The sequence below is a fragment of the Phycodurus eques genome, chromosome 18 (assembly GCF_024500275.1).
Source record: "Phycodurus eques isolate BA_2022a chromosome 18, UOR_Pequ_1.1, whole genome shotgun sequence".
Taxonomy (NCBI): domain Eukaryota; kingdom Metazoa; phylum Chordata; class Actinopteri; order Syngnathiformes; family Syngnathidae; genus Phycodurus; species Phycodurus eques.
In genome coordinates, this window is record NC_084542.1 from 4,716,893 (window position 1) to 4,732,128 (window position 15,236).

Sequence of the window (15,236 nt, forward strand, 5' to 3'; positions counted from 1 at the left end):
CAGTCTTTCAGTAAGCGATATTGACAGAATCATATTACATCCATGTGAAGCACCCGCAAAATATCTGCTGTAAAGTTTTTACTGATTTTCTCTGTTCACTGGATCATTGAATACCATTTAAAGTTCATTCAGAGACATGGCAATGATGATGCATTTTAAAAAAATATATGTAAATGTCATTAGCGTTTATATTATTATATTTCACATATTCTAAGTAAAAATATATATATAAAGTACAATGAAACCTAAACTGCAATTCAGTATAAGAGAAGAGTTCATTTTCCTTTTGTTTTGTTTTCAAACCATCCTTATCCAAATTAAACATGGGGTATGATAATTATTGCTTGATATGAAGCATAAAATCAATGAATCATCTATAAAATCTCTAGTAATTGTAGGTGATGCCCCTTCGCTGTATTCAATCTTGAGTATAAAACAGAGAGCTGCTACATGCTTATTAATAATAAATAAATTATGTGAATTTAATTTCAATATGTTACCTATTATCACAATCGACACGTCATAATTGTTCCTATAGACTATGTTGCAGTGTACAAAACAACAATAAGTTTATGGTTGTTTAATCTTACAGGAAAGTTCACCAACATTTGTGCGAAATGGCCCGGGTCTGCTCTCGACAGTTTTTTTCGCAAAACCGCAAGTCAACAAAATGAGGAATTGTGGGATATATTGGCGCTGACCAGTGACGTCAACCACACGGTTAACTTTGACGGTGCCGTTAAGTAACGACGTGACTAACCATGTTTTGAACAACGCATATTTAACGGTCGATTAGCTAACGGCGGGTTAAGAATTTAACCGGTGGTTAGGGGTTAACCAGTGGTTAAAATAACCGAGTTTTGAGCAAGTGGCCCGAAGGGACACATCCAGCTCATTCAGTCTCTCCTTGCAAAGTTTTTTCCCATCCATTAATTTTCTGTAGCGCATCTCCTCACGAGGGTCGCGGGTGTGCTGGAGCCTATCCCTGACTGTGGGCGAGAGGTGGGGTACACCCTGGACTGGTCGCCAGCCAATCACAGGGCACATGTAAACTATTCAGGCAATTTAGTCTTCAATTAAGCTACCATGCATATTTTTGGGATGTGGGAGGTAACTGGAATATCCAGAGAAAACCTACGTAGGCACGGGGAGAACATGCAAACTCCACACAGGAGAGGCCGGATTTGAACCCGCAACCTCAGAACTGTGCGGCAGATGTGCTAACCAGTCGCCGTCCCTGCAAGGGCTTTTATGTTGTCAAAATAAAACGTAGAATAAGTACAGTCCTTTTGTTTAGCAACCATCGCCCAAAGTGAGTAGTACTAAGAGGGTTGTATGGTGTGTGTGTGTGTGTGTGCACGTCTTTGTTGGCATGCAAGAGCAGTGTTCGAAAGCGATGACTTGTTTCCTCATGATAGCAACATGTTTTCCTGTTAGGTGGAAGGAAGAGGGGTATTTGCCCTGATAATGATTTGGGCATCCCAACTAGGAAAGGAGACAATAGGAGTTAGTTGGTGCTCCAAATGTCAGCACACTTTAAAAGTGTAGAAAAATGAACACACACTGTAGACATTTTTTTGTGAATGTTGATTAAATAGTGGCGGCACAGTGGAGACTGATTAGCACATCTGCCTCACAGTTCTGAGGACCGGGGTTCAAATCCTGGTCCCGCCTGTGTGGAGTTTTCATGTTCTCCCCGTGCCTGCGTGGTTTTTCACTGGGTACTCCGGTTTCCTCCCACATCCCAAAAACATGCATGGTAGGTCAGGAAGACTCTCAATAGTCCATTGGTATATATTTGAGTGCGAATGGTTGTTTGTTTATATGTGTCCTCCGATTGGCTGGCGACCAGTTCAGGGTGTACCCTGTACCTCGCCCCAAGATAGCTGGGGTAGGCAATGGCACGCTAGCGATCCTCGTGAGGATAAGCGGTACGGAAAATGGATGGATGGATGAATAAATAATTCAAATTTTGAAAAATAATGTAATTAGCCCATTCTTTACATTGGTCATTTAAAAAAAAATAGATCAACATATGTATTGTATATCAAAAACATGTTCAACTTTTTTTCAGTACTCGGGGCTCTAGAGTGCAACCAATTTGGGTGCACGTGCAAAAAAAAAATTTCAACAGTGTGGCTGGAAAAAAAAAATGAGGACGCACTGGTGCACCCAGCATTCGGGTCAGGCGGGACAGGCTCCGTGTAATGATGTGCTGTAGCAATTCTAAACAATTACACAGCGCGCCGCACACACGAGGACTTGAGAGGAGTGAGGGAAACGAGAGAATTAAGAGTACTCGAGTAGACTCACCACAGAATGTAAGAAATACTCTAGCTAAGAAAGTGAAAGCGGCTGGCTCCACAAATAACCTACAAAGGCATGAGGACTGTCCACCCATCAGTGCAATGAGAAGAAAAAATACCTTATAATGAATGTGCTAGTGTTTCTACTGGAGCTGTTGCTGCTGTTCATGTAGACCTTGAATTTTATATATATATATATATATATATATATATATATATAAAAAAAACACAATACATGTTCCTTTTCTTCTTTTGATTTTATTCTACATTTCAGTCCCAATGTTCAATATTCTTGAATTAAAAGTGAATTGCTCTTAATATCAGAGGCATATAAAACAACAACATCAATGATACTTTCATTTACCGTGATAGTTTCTGGGAAAATATGTCTTTAAAAATGTGTTATCGCGACAGGCCCAGGTGGCGTGGCCTTTTAGGCCCATCAGATTTAGAGTGGAAATAGCTGTGGATGAGAAGACGAAAACAACGATTGAAAACTTCTTTGTGTCCATCGTGACATCGTTAAATCATACGACAACAAATATACAAGGATGGGAACAATAGCACACAACGCAGAATGAACAGGACGTTTGGCTCGTGTGACGTCACAGCGCCGGAAAAAGACGAAGACCGGAAGGCGCATTCTGCATCATATTTATCGATTTAACTGCTGCATATCTGCCAGATAATCACTTTGAAATGGCAGATGAGGTTTGTAAAGGGGCTCAAGAGTTATCAAGAAAAAAAATAGATGAAAATCTTTGTCCTCTGACCTTTAAACAATTGGACATGCATTCAAAAGCTTAGAGAAGTTCACCTCTAACGGTTATGGTTTTCGTTTTCGGTTCATCCTGAAATTTCACCCGAAATCCTAATATCCCTAAATTTTAGTGAGTAATGTATAACTGTAACGACATACTGCAGCGTATTTACACAAGTAAAAGCGCATAAAAACAACAGGTTACTGCTTTTAAATTAATATTGAACACAATTGCGGTTATCATGTTGGTTTGGCATTTGACAACTGTGACGGTTTCTCATGCGATTCCTGAGGAAAATTGATTGCCCACCCCTGGCGTAGAACATTGCTTTTCAGAGGAATTCAAACTTTTTTTGTGCTGTTGTCACAGTTCCATCTACTATTTCCGGTTAGTTGTAATGTGTGACATTACAGTTATAATACAGGCCCACTTCATGGTTAAGTGCTCGCACTTGGTTTCTTGCATGTCGTGTACATATACAGATGCATGCCTAAGTCCTATTTATTTTTTTATTGTAGGCCCCGAATGAACCACTGCATCAATTTGGGCCTTTTATTGGGCAAGTCATTGGTAAGTTATGTGCAATGTTATTGGTACACTATATCAAATGTACTGTATAGTCAATTATAACATTCAATAGAAAAATGTAATGTGACAAGTTGACAACCTTTTATCGACAGTATCTATTTTCCACTGTATAAAGACATATTTGGATGAGATTGGTGTGGATTAACTTGAGTCCAGACTTGAACGGCATCATACACCTTTTGTGATGAACAGAGCTTGTGAGCGAGCACCTGCTCTAGGTATAATAGCCAAGTGTCACAATTGGATAAATTCGCAATATCCAATATCCAGATTGCAGGTCAAATGGACACGTGAAATATATCGTCTGTAGATTTTTGATGGCGAGGTTTATTTATTTTTTTAACAGAATCTTGCTCAGAACAGCCATTGAAAATGAGAATGACTCTTCCAGAAGAAGGTACATCTGCACAGGAGGAGGTAACACAGAACCAAAATCAACTTTATACATCGAGCGTAGCTTTTAATTTAAACAAAATAATTTTGTATTGCTTCTGGTTGTGTAATATACAACCCCAATTCCAAAGAAGTTGCGACGTTGTGTTAAACATAAATAAAAACAGAATACAATGATTTGCAAATCATGTTCAACCTATATTTAATTGAATACACTACGAAGACAAGATATTTAATGTTCAAACTGATAAACTTGATTGCTTTTAGCAAATAATCATTAACTTAGAATTTTATGGCTCCAACACGTTCCAGAAAAGCTGGGACAGGTGGCAAAAAAGACTGAGAAAGTTGAGGAATGCTCATCAAACACCTGTTTGGAACGTCCCACAGGTGAACAGGCTAATTGGGAACAGGTGGGTGCCATGATTGGGTCTAAAAGGAGCTTCCCTGAATTGCTCAGTCATTCACAAGCAAAGATGGGGCGAGGTTCACCTCTTTTGTGAACAAGTGCATGAGAAAATAGTCGAACAGTTTAAGGACAATGTTCCTCAAGGTACAATTGCAAGGAATTTAGGGATTTCATCATCTACGGTCCATAATATCATCAAAAGGTTCAGAGAATCTGGAGAAATCACTGCATGGAAGCGGCAAGGCCGAAAACCAACATCGAAGGTCCGTGACCTTCGATCCCTCAGGTGGCACTGCATCAAAAACCGACATCGATGTGTAAAGGATATCACCACATGGGCTCAGGAACACTTCAGAACACCAAAGTCAGTAAATACAGTTCGGCGCTACATGCGTAAGTGCAACTTGAAACTCTACTATTCAAATCAAAAGCCATTTATCAACAACACCCAGAAACGCCGCCGGCTTCTCTGGGCCCGAGCTCATCTAAAATGGACTGATCCAAAGTGGAAAAGTGTTCTGTGGTCCGACAAGTCCACATTTCAACTTGTTTTTGGAAATTGTGGACGTCTTGTCCTCTGGGCCAAAGAGGAAAAGAACCATCCGGGCTGTTACGGACGCACAGTTCAAAAGCCAGCATCTGTGATGGTATGGGGCTGTGTTAGTGCCAATGGCATGGCTAACTTACACATCTGTGAAGGCACCATTAATGCTGAAAGGTACATACAGGTTTTGGAGAAACATATGCTGCCATCCAGGCAATGTCTTTTTCATGGACCCCCCTGCTTATTTCAGCAAGACAATGCCAAACCACATTCTGCACGTGTTACAACAGCGTGGCTTCGTAGTAAAAGAGTGCGGGTACCTGACTGACAATTGAAAATGTGTGGCGCATTATGAAAGCATATAATACGACAACGGAGACCACGGACTGTTGAACAGCTGAAGCTGTACATCAAGCAAGAATGGGAAAGAATTCCACCTACAAAGCTTCAACAATTGGTGTCCTCAGTTGCCAAATGTTTATTGAATGTTAAAAGAAAAGATGATCTAACACAGTGGTAAACATGACCCTGTCCCTGTTTTGGAACGTGTTGCAGCCATAAAATTCCAAGTTAATGATTTGCTAAAAACAATCAAGTTTATCAGTTTGAACATTAAATACATTTTGTATTCAATTAAATATAGGTTGAACATGATTTGCAAATCATTGTATTCTGTTCGCGGCACGGTGAACGACTGGTTAGAACGTCTGCCTCACAGTTCTGAGGACCGGGGTTCAATCCCCGGCCCCGCCTGTGTGGAGTTTGCATGTTCTCCCCGTGCCTCCATGGGTTTCCTTCCACATCACAAAAACATGCATGCAAGGTTAATTGAAGACTCTAAATTGCCCGTAGGTGTGAATGTGAGTGCGAATGGTTGTTTGTTTCTATGTGTCCTGCGATTGGCTGGCAACCAGTTCAGGGTGTACCCCGCCTCCTGCCCGATGATAGCTGGGACAGGCTCCAGCACTCCCGCGACCCTTGTGAGGATAAGCGGCTCAGAAAATGGATGGATGGATGTATTCTGTTTTTATTTGTTTAACACAACGTCCCAACTTCATTGGAATTGGGTTTGTAATTTTTCCTGAAGTATAGTTTCCAAGCGGTCAAAGATGTGTTGTGTGTTTGCAGAGTAACACTGTGGCAGAAGACACAATGACTGATTTTCAAGGTGAACATTCTGGTTTGTAGTATCCCTCCAAAGTTCAAGGTAACCGTCTACATTCTGGAATAAACTGTGTGTTTACAGCCCTGTCGTTTGACACAGAGGCTAGGTCCCATTCGCATCTCTGTCCAGACAAGGTAGTTACTGTCATTCGATTAACAAACCAATCCCAGTCAAAGGTTACTAGCAAATACTAAAGTGTTCACGTTTCAGGGTAATGTTGATGAGGTGACCTGGATTACCAGAGACTTGTGTTTGACAGATACCCGCAGTAGTGAACAAAAAGCAGATTTGAATTCAACTGTATTCACTCTCCATTCCTCATTGTAACTCATGAAGTGATCAGACGTTTTGTTTTCATTGATAACCAATTATTATACTGTAATTTTGCTCCATATCTTGATCAATATGCCTGAACATCCTAGTGTGATTGTTTTTCTCATGCTCCAAAGGATTCCAAAGACGAGGTGCATGTGAGTCTGTCCCCTCATGGTGACAATATTTGTAAGTGTTGAGAAAATATATTTATATAAAGTAGTTATCATTCTTGATACATGGGATATTTGGACAAAAGCATGTCAGTGACATGTTAAGACATCTCGGAACCTTATTTAAATTGTGACAAATACATCTAGATGATTTACCGTGTGTAGTGGTTCACTCATCTTACTCCCATGGAAAATGGATGACTTAAGATGCTTTGCTGTCATTTATTGAGTCAAGTGAAAAGCAATTTTATAAATCCTGAAAGTCCTAAGAATGTAAAAACATAGTTTCGATTATACCAGTAAGATGTGTAGGACAGAGCCTTAATTTCTAGGGCCATTAATTTAGCACACATTGATGTATTATTATTTTTTCTTCCCCAGTGACCATGTGTGCGCATCTTTTTCTTTTAGGTGATATACTGCCAGACCTCTTTCAACGTTATCTGGTCATCGATGATAGCTCAGCTGACACTGAACCAGAGGAGTGACAACACACACTGTTAGTTTTATGGGTTTGCCCTTGAACATTTTCAACAAAGTTTTCTTGGTGTTAGGTGTGCGCTTTTGAGTTATGGAGGCACAATAAATGACATTTAATCATTTCATTTGGACTTTCTTTTCACTCCCTGAGCAGTTAAAACAAGAACAATGTTGGTATACAAACTGGATTCATTGCAGTGTGCACAAAACAATAGTCTTCAGTAAATAAAATGTGTGGATCACCTTTTATATTTACAGAGACCTTACTGACCTATACTGTGAATGAAGGCACATATCCCACATTTGTATATGTGTAGTTCTTTCTTCTTGATCCATATAGCCACATTTGGCTCATGAAGAAAACTAAAAATATATAACACACACCAAATATGCTGCAGTAGAAAATTACAGATTAGATGGGAGGTTTCAGTAACAATACACAAACTATCATACAGAACTTGATTTAAATAATTTTGATAAAATGCTTGGAAAATATGAACAGATTTAAATACTTTTAAAAGGTCAGTTACATTATGTGCAGAAAAATGTTCTCCAAATGTCAATTTTAAACCCCCTAAGCTTAAAATGTTATTTTGCTTGACATTCTTGGGTCATTTAAAGGGCACATTGGGAGGTTACAGAGGCCCCAGGAATTTCCTGTGGCTTTGTTTAATGTCAGATGGCCGACTGAAACAAAGTGACATTTGTTCCTGGAATGAGGTTTTCGTCATCTCCTTCAATCAGAGGGTCCCACTGATTGAAGTCCTTTTCCAAACCTTTAAAAAAAAAAAAAAAAAAGTTGAAACCCTGCCCACATTTTAAAATACAGAGTTATGGGTTAAGATTAGTTTTACCAAGATGCCGTTGCAGAAAAGCAAGCGATGCTTTGTTTGAGAGGTCAAGGCCGATTTCTGGGTCGAGGTCACCCTTTAGATTCATCAACTTGCCGATGAAGTCTCCTGTCAGAAAGGTGAAGTCCGGGAAAGACTGGTGCACGGTCCCTCTGGGGGAACGAAAGCCACAAAATCCATTAGAACGAGAGCAAATCCATTTAAGTTTCCATCATTCTTTTTCTTTTCTGCTCGTGCTACCTGATGGTCACCATTTTTCTCTCTATGTCCGACGAATCCAACTTTTTGATGCGTTTGATGTTCTCCGCCCACTGGAACTTCTCCGAGTTGACGAAGAAGATGGGCTGACTCACTTGAGGGAAGGTTTCATCTTTTAACGGGAACATCCAGGCGTCCAGTACTACGGCGCACCTGAGAGAGAGAGAGAGAGAGAGAGAGAGTAAGGTAGAAGGGTGTTATCAAAGACCCCCTCAATAGCCAAGTAAATTTAGACTCAAGTTAAATTCTGTACATACTTCGCACAACATTGAGTTCCAAGGTGTCTGGATGCAAAAAGCGGTACAAATTGAAGAATGTGGAGATTGTACAACTTACTTGAATTTTGCCTCTTTGGCTAGAGCTTCTATGGATGTTGCTCCCCCAAAGGAATGACCCATCACAGCTACTCTGCTGAGATCCATGGAGTTCTAGATTGAGCAGGACAGACTATCAGAGGTGGCATTACCAAAGTCCTGATACAAGGTACAGAACCGCAACTATTCTAGTCAAAGGAGATGCCGTCTAAGGCTAGAATGATTCTATTCAAAATATATATCAATCTTAAAGGGGGTTTTGTTGAAAAATTACTTTATTACTGATGTATCCAGTGTAGTGTATGAAATGCTGCCGCCACAATTTAAAATCTTTTCTATTTACAGGCACTCTTATTTATTTATCTATGTATTTACCCCAGTCTGTGGTCTGCTCCCGCAAGTAAAAGCCACATGGAAACAGTTTTAAATTGTGGGGTGGGGGAGAAGCACATCTTCTTTAAAATAATGCTACAGCAAACAATGCTATGCTTTAAAGTTAGACTTTTTAAATGCAAGTAAACATTGTGTTTAGACAATCAAGCTATTGACCCAAGGATTGTGAAGCTGCTGCGCTTTATTGAAATAAATAATACATTAGAAAATGACTTGCTTACCTTCAAAGTCTTCCAGTCAAATTGTGTAAGCAAAACATTTTGCACCGGCACCCCTGAGTTAATGTCCGTGAGTTTATGAAGCGCACGGATGCATTCGTCGGCCCTCTGTTGCACCTGGAAAAGACAGGTTTTGCATCAAATCTTGACACATTCTTGAATTACTCTTTTGAAATACAAAAATAACCTTGTATATCTCACGGCTCTACAGGTCTCAGATTACGCATTAGATTATTTTATTTAAATAATTGCAGGCTTGTTATAGTTAAGGGTAAATCAATTAAGGCTTCATACTTGCTGGTTTCTGAGGGGGAATTCTTGCTCCCCTCGTTGCAGACTCCTGTAGTACAGCCACTCCCTCACCAGGGTGTCTGTGAGTGATGTCGTTGAGGAATTCTTGTTGGCCTTCTCCAACTCACTCTTCTGTCGAAGGTAATATGTAGCTGAGGCAGACAGGTCTCTGCGTGCGATAGTTTTTTTGTTATTGTTTTTGGACAAATGCCACGATGATTCAGGAAATATAATGCTGCATTTGAGAGTGCTAGGACATCTGAAATATCCCATTTGAAACTTAGGACGACGACAGTTGTAATCAGTAGTGTACTGTTTAGCTAAGGTTGAACAATCTGGCACCATTTAAACATGCTATGTAATACGGCTCCATATACATATATGTATATGTGTATATGTATATATACACATGTATGTATATATATATATATATATATATATATAGAGCCGTATTACATAGCATGTTTAAATGGTGCCAGATTGTTCAACCTTAGCTAAAGGTAAAAACACACAAAAAAATAAAATAAATCAAAATATGTTACTTTCAAAACGAATCTTCAATACTTGGTTGGGAATCCGTTTGCTTTAATCACTGCTTTGATGCGCCGTGGCATTGAGGCAATCAGCCTGTGGCATTGCCTGGGAGTTATGGAAGCCCAGATTTCCTTGATGCTTGCGGTCAGTTCTTCTTTATTTTGGGGTCTGGTGCCCCTCATTTTCCTCTTGATAATACCCCTTAGATTCTCAATGGGGTTTATATCCGGCAAGTTGGCTGGCCAGTCAAGCACGGTGATGGCATGGGCATCAAAACAGGTTTTGGTGCTTCTGGCGGTAGGGGCAGGGGCCAGGTCCTGCTGGAAGATGAAATCTGCATCTCCATATAGATCCTCAGCAGAAGGAATCATGAAGTCTTCTAAAACATTCTGGTGGACTGTTGCGGTGACCTTGGATTTAAGAAAGTTTACAAACACCTGCACTGGACATTGCACCCGAATGAAAGGCACACTTTACTTTCATCGGAAAAGAGGACCTCGGACCACTGGCCAACAGCCCAGTCCTTCTTCTCCTTGGCCCAGTTGAGATGCTTCCTACATTGGCTCAGGCTCAGAAGCGGCTTGATCCGAGCAACCTGACAGTTGTAGCTCACCTCCCGGATGCGTCTGAATGTGGTGGTTTTTGAAGCTGTGACTCCTGCCTCATTCCACTCTTTCTGGATCTCTGCTAGATTCTTGAATCTTCTCACTTTGATAATCCGCTGAAGCCCACAGTTATCTTTTTTTGCTGGTGCATCTTCTCCTGCCACATTTTGTTCCTCCACTAGACTTTCCATTGATATTCTTGGACACAGGACTCTGTTAACAGCCAGCTTCCTTAGTTATGAACTTTTGTGGCTTACCCATCCTAATGATGGTCTTCTAGCCAGTTGTCAAGTCTGCAGTCTTCCCCATGTTGAACCCAACCTAGACAATTGAACCAAACTGAAGCCATTTAATGACACCTGGGGAAACCTGTGCAGGTGCTTTGAGTTTGGTAGATGATTAGTGTGTGACAGTTTAAAACATTTATGGCATGCAAAATTTGGGCTAATTTCTTCAAAGTTTTCAAATGTTTTAAATTCCTGATTGTGAGTTTTATGAGCCGGAAGCCCAAATTATGTAAAAATGAACAAACACTTCAAATTGTTTATCTGAATCTATAATCTATGAATGTTTAACTCTCTGAATGGAATTATGGAAATAAACTTTTCCATGATATTCTAATTAGTATTTGAAAAGGGTCTCTCTCTGTAATGCAGAATTTTTATAGCCAGTGCGGTCATTGGGTACATACAGACAACCATTCACACTCATTCATATATTTTGCTCAAATATAGGCTCATAAATATCTCTGCACCAAAAGGACAACAATATAGGAAGTGGATGACTTCCTCTTTAACCTTGGTAGAAAGAACTGTGCCAAAATTCAAGGCTGATAAACAACCTTGGAGGAATGACTTCATCTCCTTCAAAGAGTTGCTAAGTTCATGGTACAGAGCATATATGCATTAGGTGCACACTTCATGGACATTTGTCTGTTCTAGTTTTAATTAGATACCTCCTTATAAAATATAATGAAGGCATTTCTCTTTCACGTCTATCCAGTAATGGTTGAGTTTCCCTTAACGCACTACCTTAACCATCCACCTACTTACAAAGCAAACAAGGACAGAATACTAATTACCCAAGAAGTTAATGTATTCGCTATGACTTGACATTTTGTACATGGTTTGAATCTGAGCCAAAGAATTTGGACTGCCTTTGTTACTGTGTGACAACCACATTCAAGCAGAATTACTAGGTCAAGATGACAACTTTATGTATTCCGTTTCGAGATATACAGTAATGACAAATGGCCAACTTTATTAGGAACACCAATGCACACCAAAAATATCCAATGCAAGAGTGATTTAAAAAATCCACAGTTGACCTCTGCCAGGGCTGAATAATATTAACTAAACCATCTGACTTGTTGGCTTGAGTCCTTTAGGTGTGGATAATGTGGGTGCCAACTACTACACACAGTAAGATTTTTTTTCTTTTCTACACAGCTTCTTTTGCTGTATCTGGTGGGTCACTGCCACATCTGGCCCCAATGCAACTGGACTGTAACGGTGAAGTTAATTCCTCCCACATTCCAAAAACATGCTTCTAAGGTTACTTAACACTAAATTATTCAAAAGTGACTGTGAGTGTGGATGGTTTGTCTATATGTGCCCCTGTGATTGACTGACAACCAGTCCTGGGTGTACCCCACCTTTGGCTCAAAGTCAACTGGGATAGTGAAGTGTTTTTCATACAAATTTACAGTAATTATTACTTAGTTAATGATGACGGCTAGTTCTGACTTGGTGTTGTGGGACTGGAACTCAATTTGGATTGATACTCTTCGAGCAGTATAGTAGTCATTTATCAAAATGTTTATTTTTACGTTAGCTTTTAATGTAGTACAGTAGACCCCTATATATTAGAGGTTCGGCACTCGCTGATTCACCTATTCATTCACAGATTATCCCCCGACATTTTTTCCTTTTGTTTCGCTTTAAATAAACTTTTTTTTTTTTTTTAATTTGGGTGACCAACCTTAAAATCGCTTATTGGCAGTATATCCCTGCTTATCAGAGATTTATTATTTCTGGTTTCCTTTTTCCCCAATGCAATTATAATGGATGTCAATTAGTCGCAGATTTTCGCCATTTGCAGTCGGGCCAAGTCCCTATCTCCCGTGAAAAGCAGGGGTCCACTGTACAGTATTTTGATCTCCCAATAAGCAAGAAAAAATATTGGAAACATATAGCTCTTATATTTGGCCTCACTATTGAATGTAGATGTGGCCAGTGAGTAGACAGAATCAGAATATTTCATGTACACATACCGGTGTTCCACAGATGCCACTATGAAGCCCTGAGAGGCTAGTTCTGTACATATCGCTGAGTACAAAGTCCTACAAGGGGGGGGGGGGGAAAACATAAGACAACCCTGAAAAAAAATAATACAATACATTTCATTTTTAAATGTGTCAATGCCAAACAAGGATAGTATATACCTGAAGGCCCCCAAGCCATGCGAAAAGATAACTACTGGGCATTTTTCAGTCGAGTTAAATGGAGCATCTAAGAAGGCTGGAATCTTAAAGGACCCTGGGGGGGTAAGAAAGGGGGTTTAATAAAGGTCAAACTCTTGTGCTCTCTTTTTAATATCTAAAGCTACCAAGCTACATTGTTCTTATAATGATATTAGTTGTAATAAACAAACAAACAAACAAACAAAAAAACTGATACAATGAGTGCCCCACTGACTATCCAGTGGGGATGAAAATTTGTGTGAAACAAAACAATTGCGTTGTTATTAATTAATGGCTTTTCAGTCTTGTGTACTTTGACAAGGCTCTTTGGTCCGATGGACTAGGGGTTCTCAAACTGCGGTCAGGGAACCCCTGGGGGTTCACGAGCCATAGCATAAGGGGTAAGTGAGTAATGATTTGCAATCAATTATTGTCGTTTCATTCATTTCTTTCCTACCTGCATATGGGGAGTGGTGTGCCAATAAAACCATGCTAAATCACTTACTCCTCCCTACTTTAGCTTTGAGCCAATTAAACCTGTTCAGACTGAACTGCCATCCCTGCATCAGTCACTTTACTCTTGCATCAATTGGCGTGCAGCATTTTTAGCTGCTGACGAAGGATGAAGAATTATGTCAAGTCGTGCAGAACCCAAACTGGCTAAACTGAGTGTGAATATTTAGGGTGGTTGAGGGGAAAAAAAAAAAAAAAAAAAATCCTAGATTTAGATGTACAGTGGTTGTTACAGTATGTTTAACTGGTGTTAGATGGAGTTGTTGGATTTCTCCCCTGTAAGGTTTGAGAACCTCTGCTCTGGTTTAAGGGTTTTCAGAACATGACATATTCCTCAAGAACAGGTTAAAAAAAAACAAAAAAAAACGAGTATATTTGTGACTAGAGTTCGAAATTTACTGTATGATCCAATAAATTACCAAAGAGGCAGTTGAATATTCTTTCACTGAAAGTCCGGTTAATTTTCATAAAGTCTGCCAGTCCATTAAAGTACTCTCTGTTCGGGATCCAGTCTGGCATCGCTGCTTCGTCCATCCTCTGGCAAGGATAGTACAGGCGGAAGAAACTGCCCTTTTGGGGACACACATGCAGACGTTTATCCCCCAAAACAATCACACTGGCTGTTGTTGATCATCCTGAGCTTTACCTGCACTGTGTGATCCATCATAAAGTCGGTGCATCCTGCAGCATTTGGGCCCTTCGGTGGAGGGATTTCGAGGTTGTTACAGGCCACGTTTCCCATAGCTGAAAAACTAAGCTTTATACCTCCTCTGATCTATGGGCGAAAAGGGGATATGGATTGTGTCAACAAAAAAAGAAGAAGAAAAGACACGCACACTTCACAGGGGTGTGCCGCATGTTACACAGAAATCAGTTTAGCGCTACTGAAAGACAGATTGTAATAGGTTTTATATGCAAGAAACCAAGTACATAAAACTATATGGTTCCACCCTGACCCATCGTCCACCCGCATTCGGGTCTTGGGCGATCTGCTGCCCAATACAGCTGACTTTGGGTGAGGGGCCGGGTACGCACTAGAGTGGAGACTCGTCCATTTCAGCTCTTTACACCAATTAATAACGTTAAGGACATACCGTGTAGTCGAGGGAAATCATTATTTGTTCGATCTGCTAGTAAATGTATCGGTACTGTTTCTCGGTTTGAAAACTAGCTACATTTGGTTAGCTGTTCACGATGGGGGAAAACAAAAACGTTCAGCCTACCTGGAGAGGTGAATACTGCTCGAAGTCTACCGGGCAAAGTTTACGGAGTCCATGTCGCAACATTCACTTTTGACGAGCTCGAAGAGTTGAGTCACCGGGGAGTGGTTTGACAGGTTCCAATGTTGGGAAGGTGACACCTCCCGTTAAGCCCACCGCAAGGAACGGAATCTCAGCCTATAAAGTTCTTAAGTAAACGTTTCGGAACTCATATTGGTCGTATTGTTATAAACGGTGGCATACGTTTCAAATTATAGACGCCTCTCCAGTTTCACGCATTTAGCCTGTCTGTAATATAATGTTACATTCTTCACTGACAATCTTGTCATCCACAGACGTAAACAATAAAAGCATTTTAGCGTAACTACTAAATACCGGAAGTCCATTTTATCAAGCTCTTCCGACACACGACAGGTGGCGCTATGGGTCAATGGCGTTTGTGTACAA

General features: G+C 40.2%; 1 protein-coding gene across 2 annotated transcripts; it reads right to left on the minus strand.

The window, feature by feature from the left end:
* Nucleotides 1–6,886: 6,886 nt before the first annotated feature.
* On the minus strand, nt 6,887–15,170 carry pla2g7 (phospholipase A2, group VII (platelet-activating factor acetylhydrolase, plasma)). Of its 2 annotated transcripts, XM_061704833.1 has the most exons (11): nt 14,793–15,170; nt 14,216–14,344; nt 13,989–14,139; nt 13,039–13,132; nt 12,868–12,936; nt 9,460–9,625; nt 9,169–9,282; nt 8,577–8,668; nt 8,223–8,393; nt 7,986–8,134; nt 6,888–7,907 (listed from the first exon to the last, which is right to left on the minus strand). In XM_061704833.1, exons 1-11 carry the CDS (start codon nt 14,853–14,855, stop codon nt 7,807–7,809), a joined length of 1,299 nt encoding a protein of 432 aa, XP_061560817.1. In that variant the 5' UTR covers nt 14,856–15,170; the 3' UTR covers nt 6,888–7,806. The 2 variants fall into 2 exon arrangements, with proteins under 2 accessions (XP_061560816.1, XP_061560817.1); XM_061704832.1 differs by having other exon boundaries at nt 6,887–7,907; nt 12,868–13,132.
* Nucleotides 15,171–15,236: the final 66 nt, after the last annotated feature.

What these genes read in the sequence shown, in the direction of transcription:
- pla2g7 (XM_061704832.1), bottom strand. Translation starts at nt 14,855, where the DNA reads ATGTTGCGACATGGACTCCGTAAACTTTGCCCGGTAGACTTCGAGCAG. An exon ending in AGCAGTATTCACCTCTCCAG is followed by an intron (nt 14,345 to 14,792) that starts GTAGGCTGAACG and finishes TTTCGCCCATAG; the next exon opens with ATCAGAGGAGGTATAAAGCT. An exon ending in TCCCCCTCAGAAACCAGCAA is followed by an intron (nt 9,283 to 9,459) that starts GTATGAAGCCTT and finishes TGTCTTTTCCAG; the next exon opens with GTGCAACAGAGGGCCGACGA.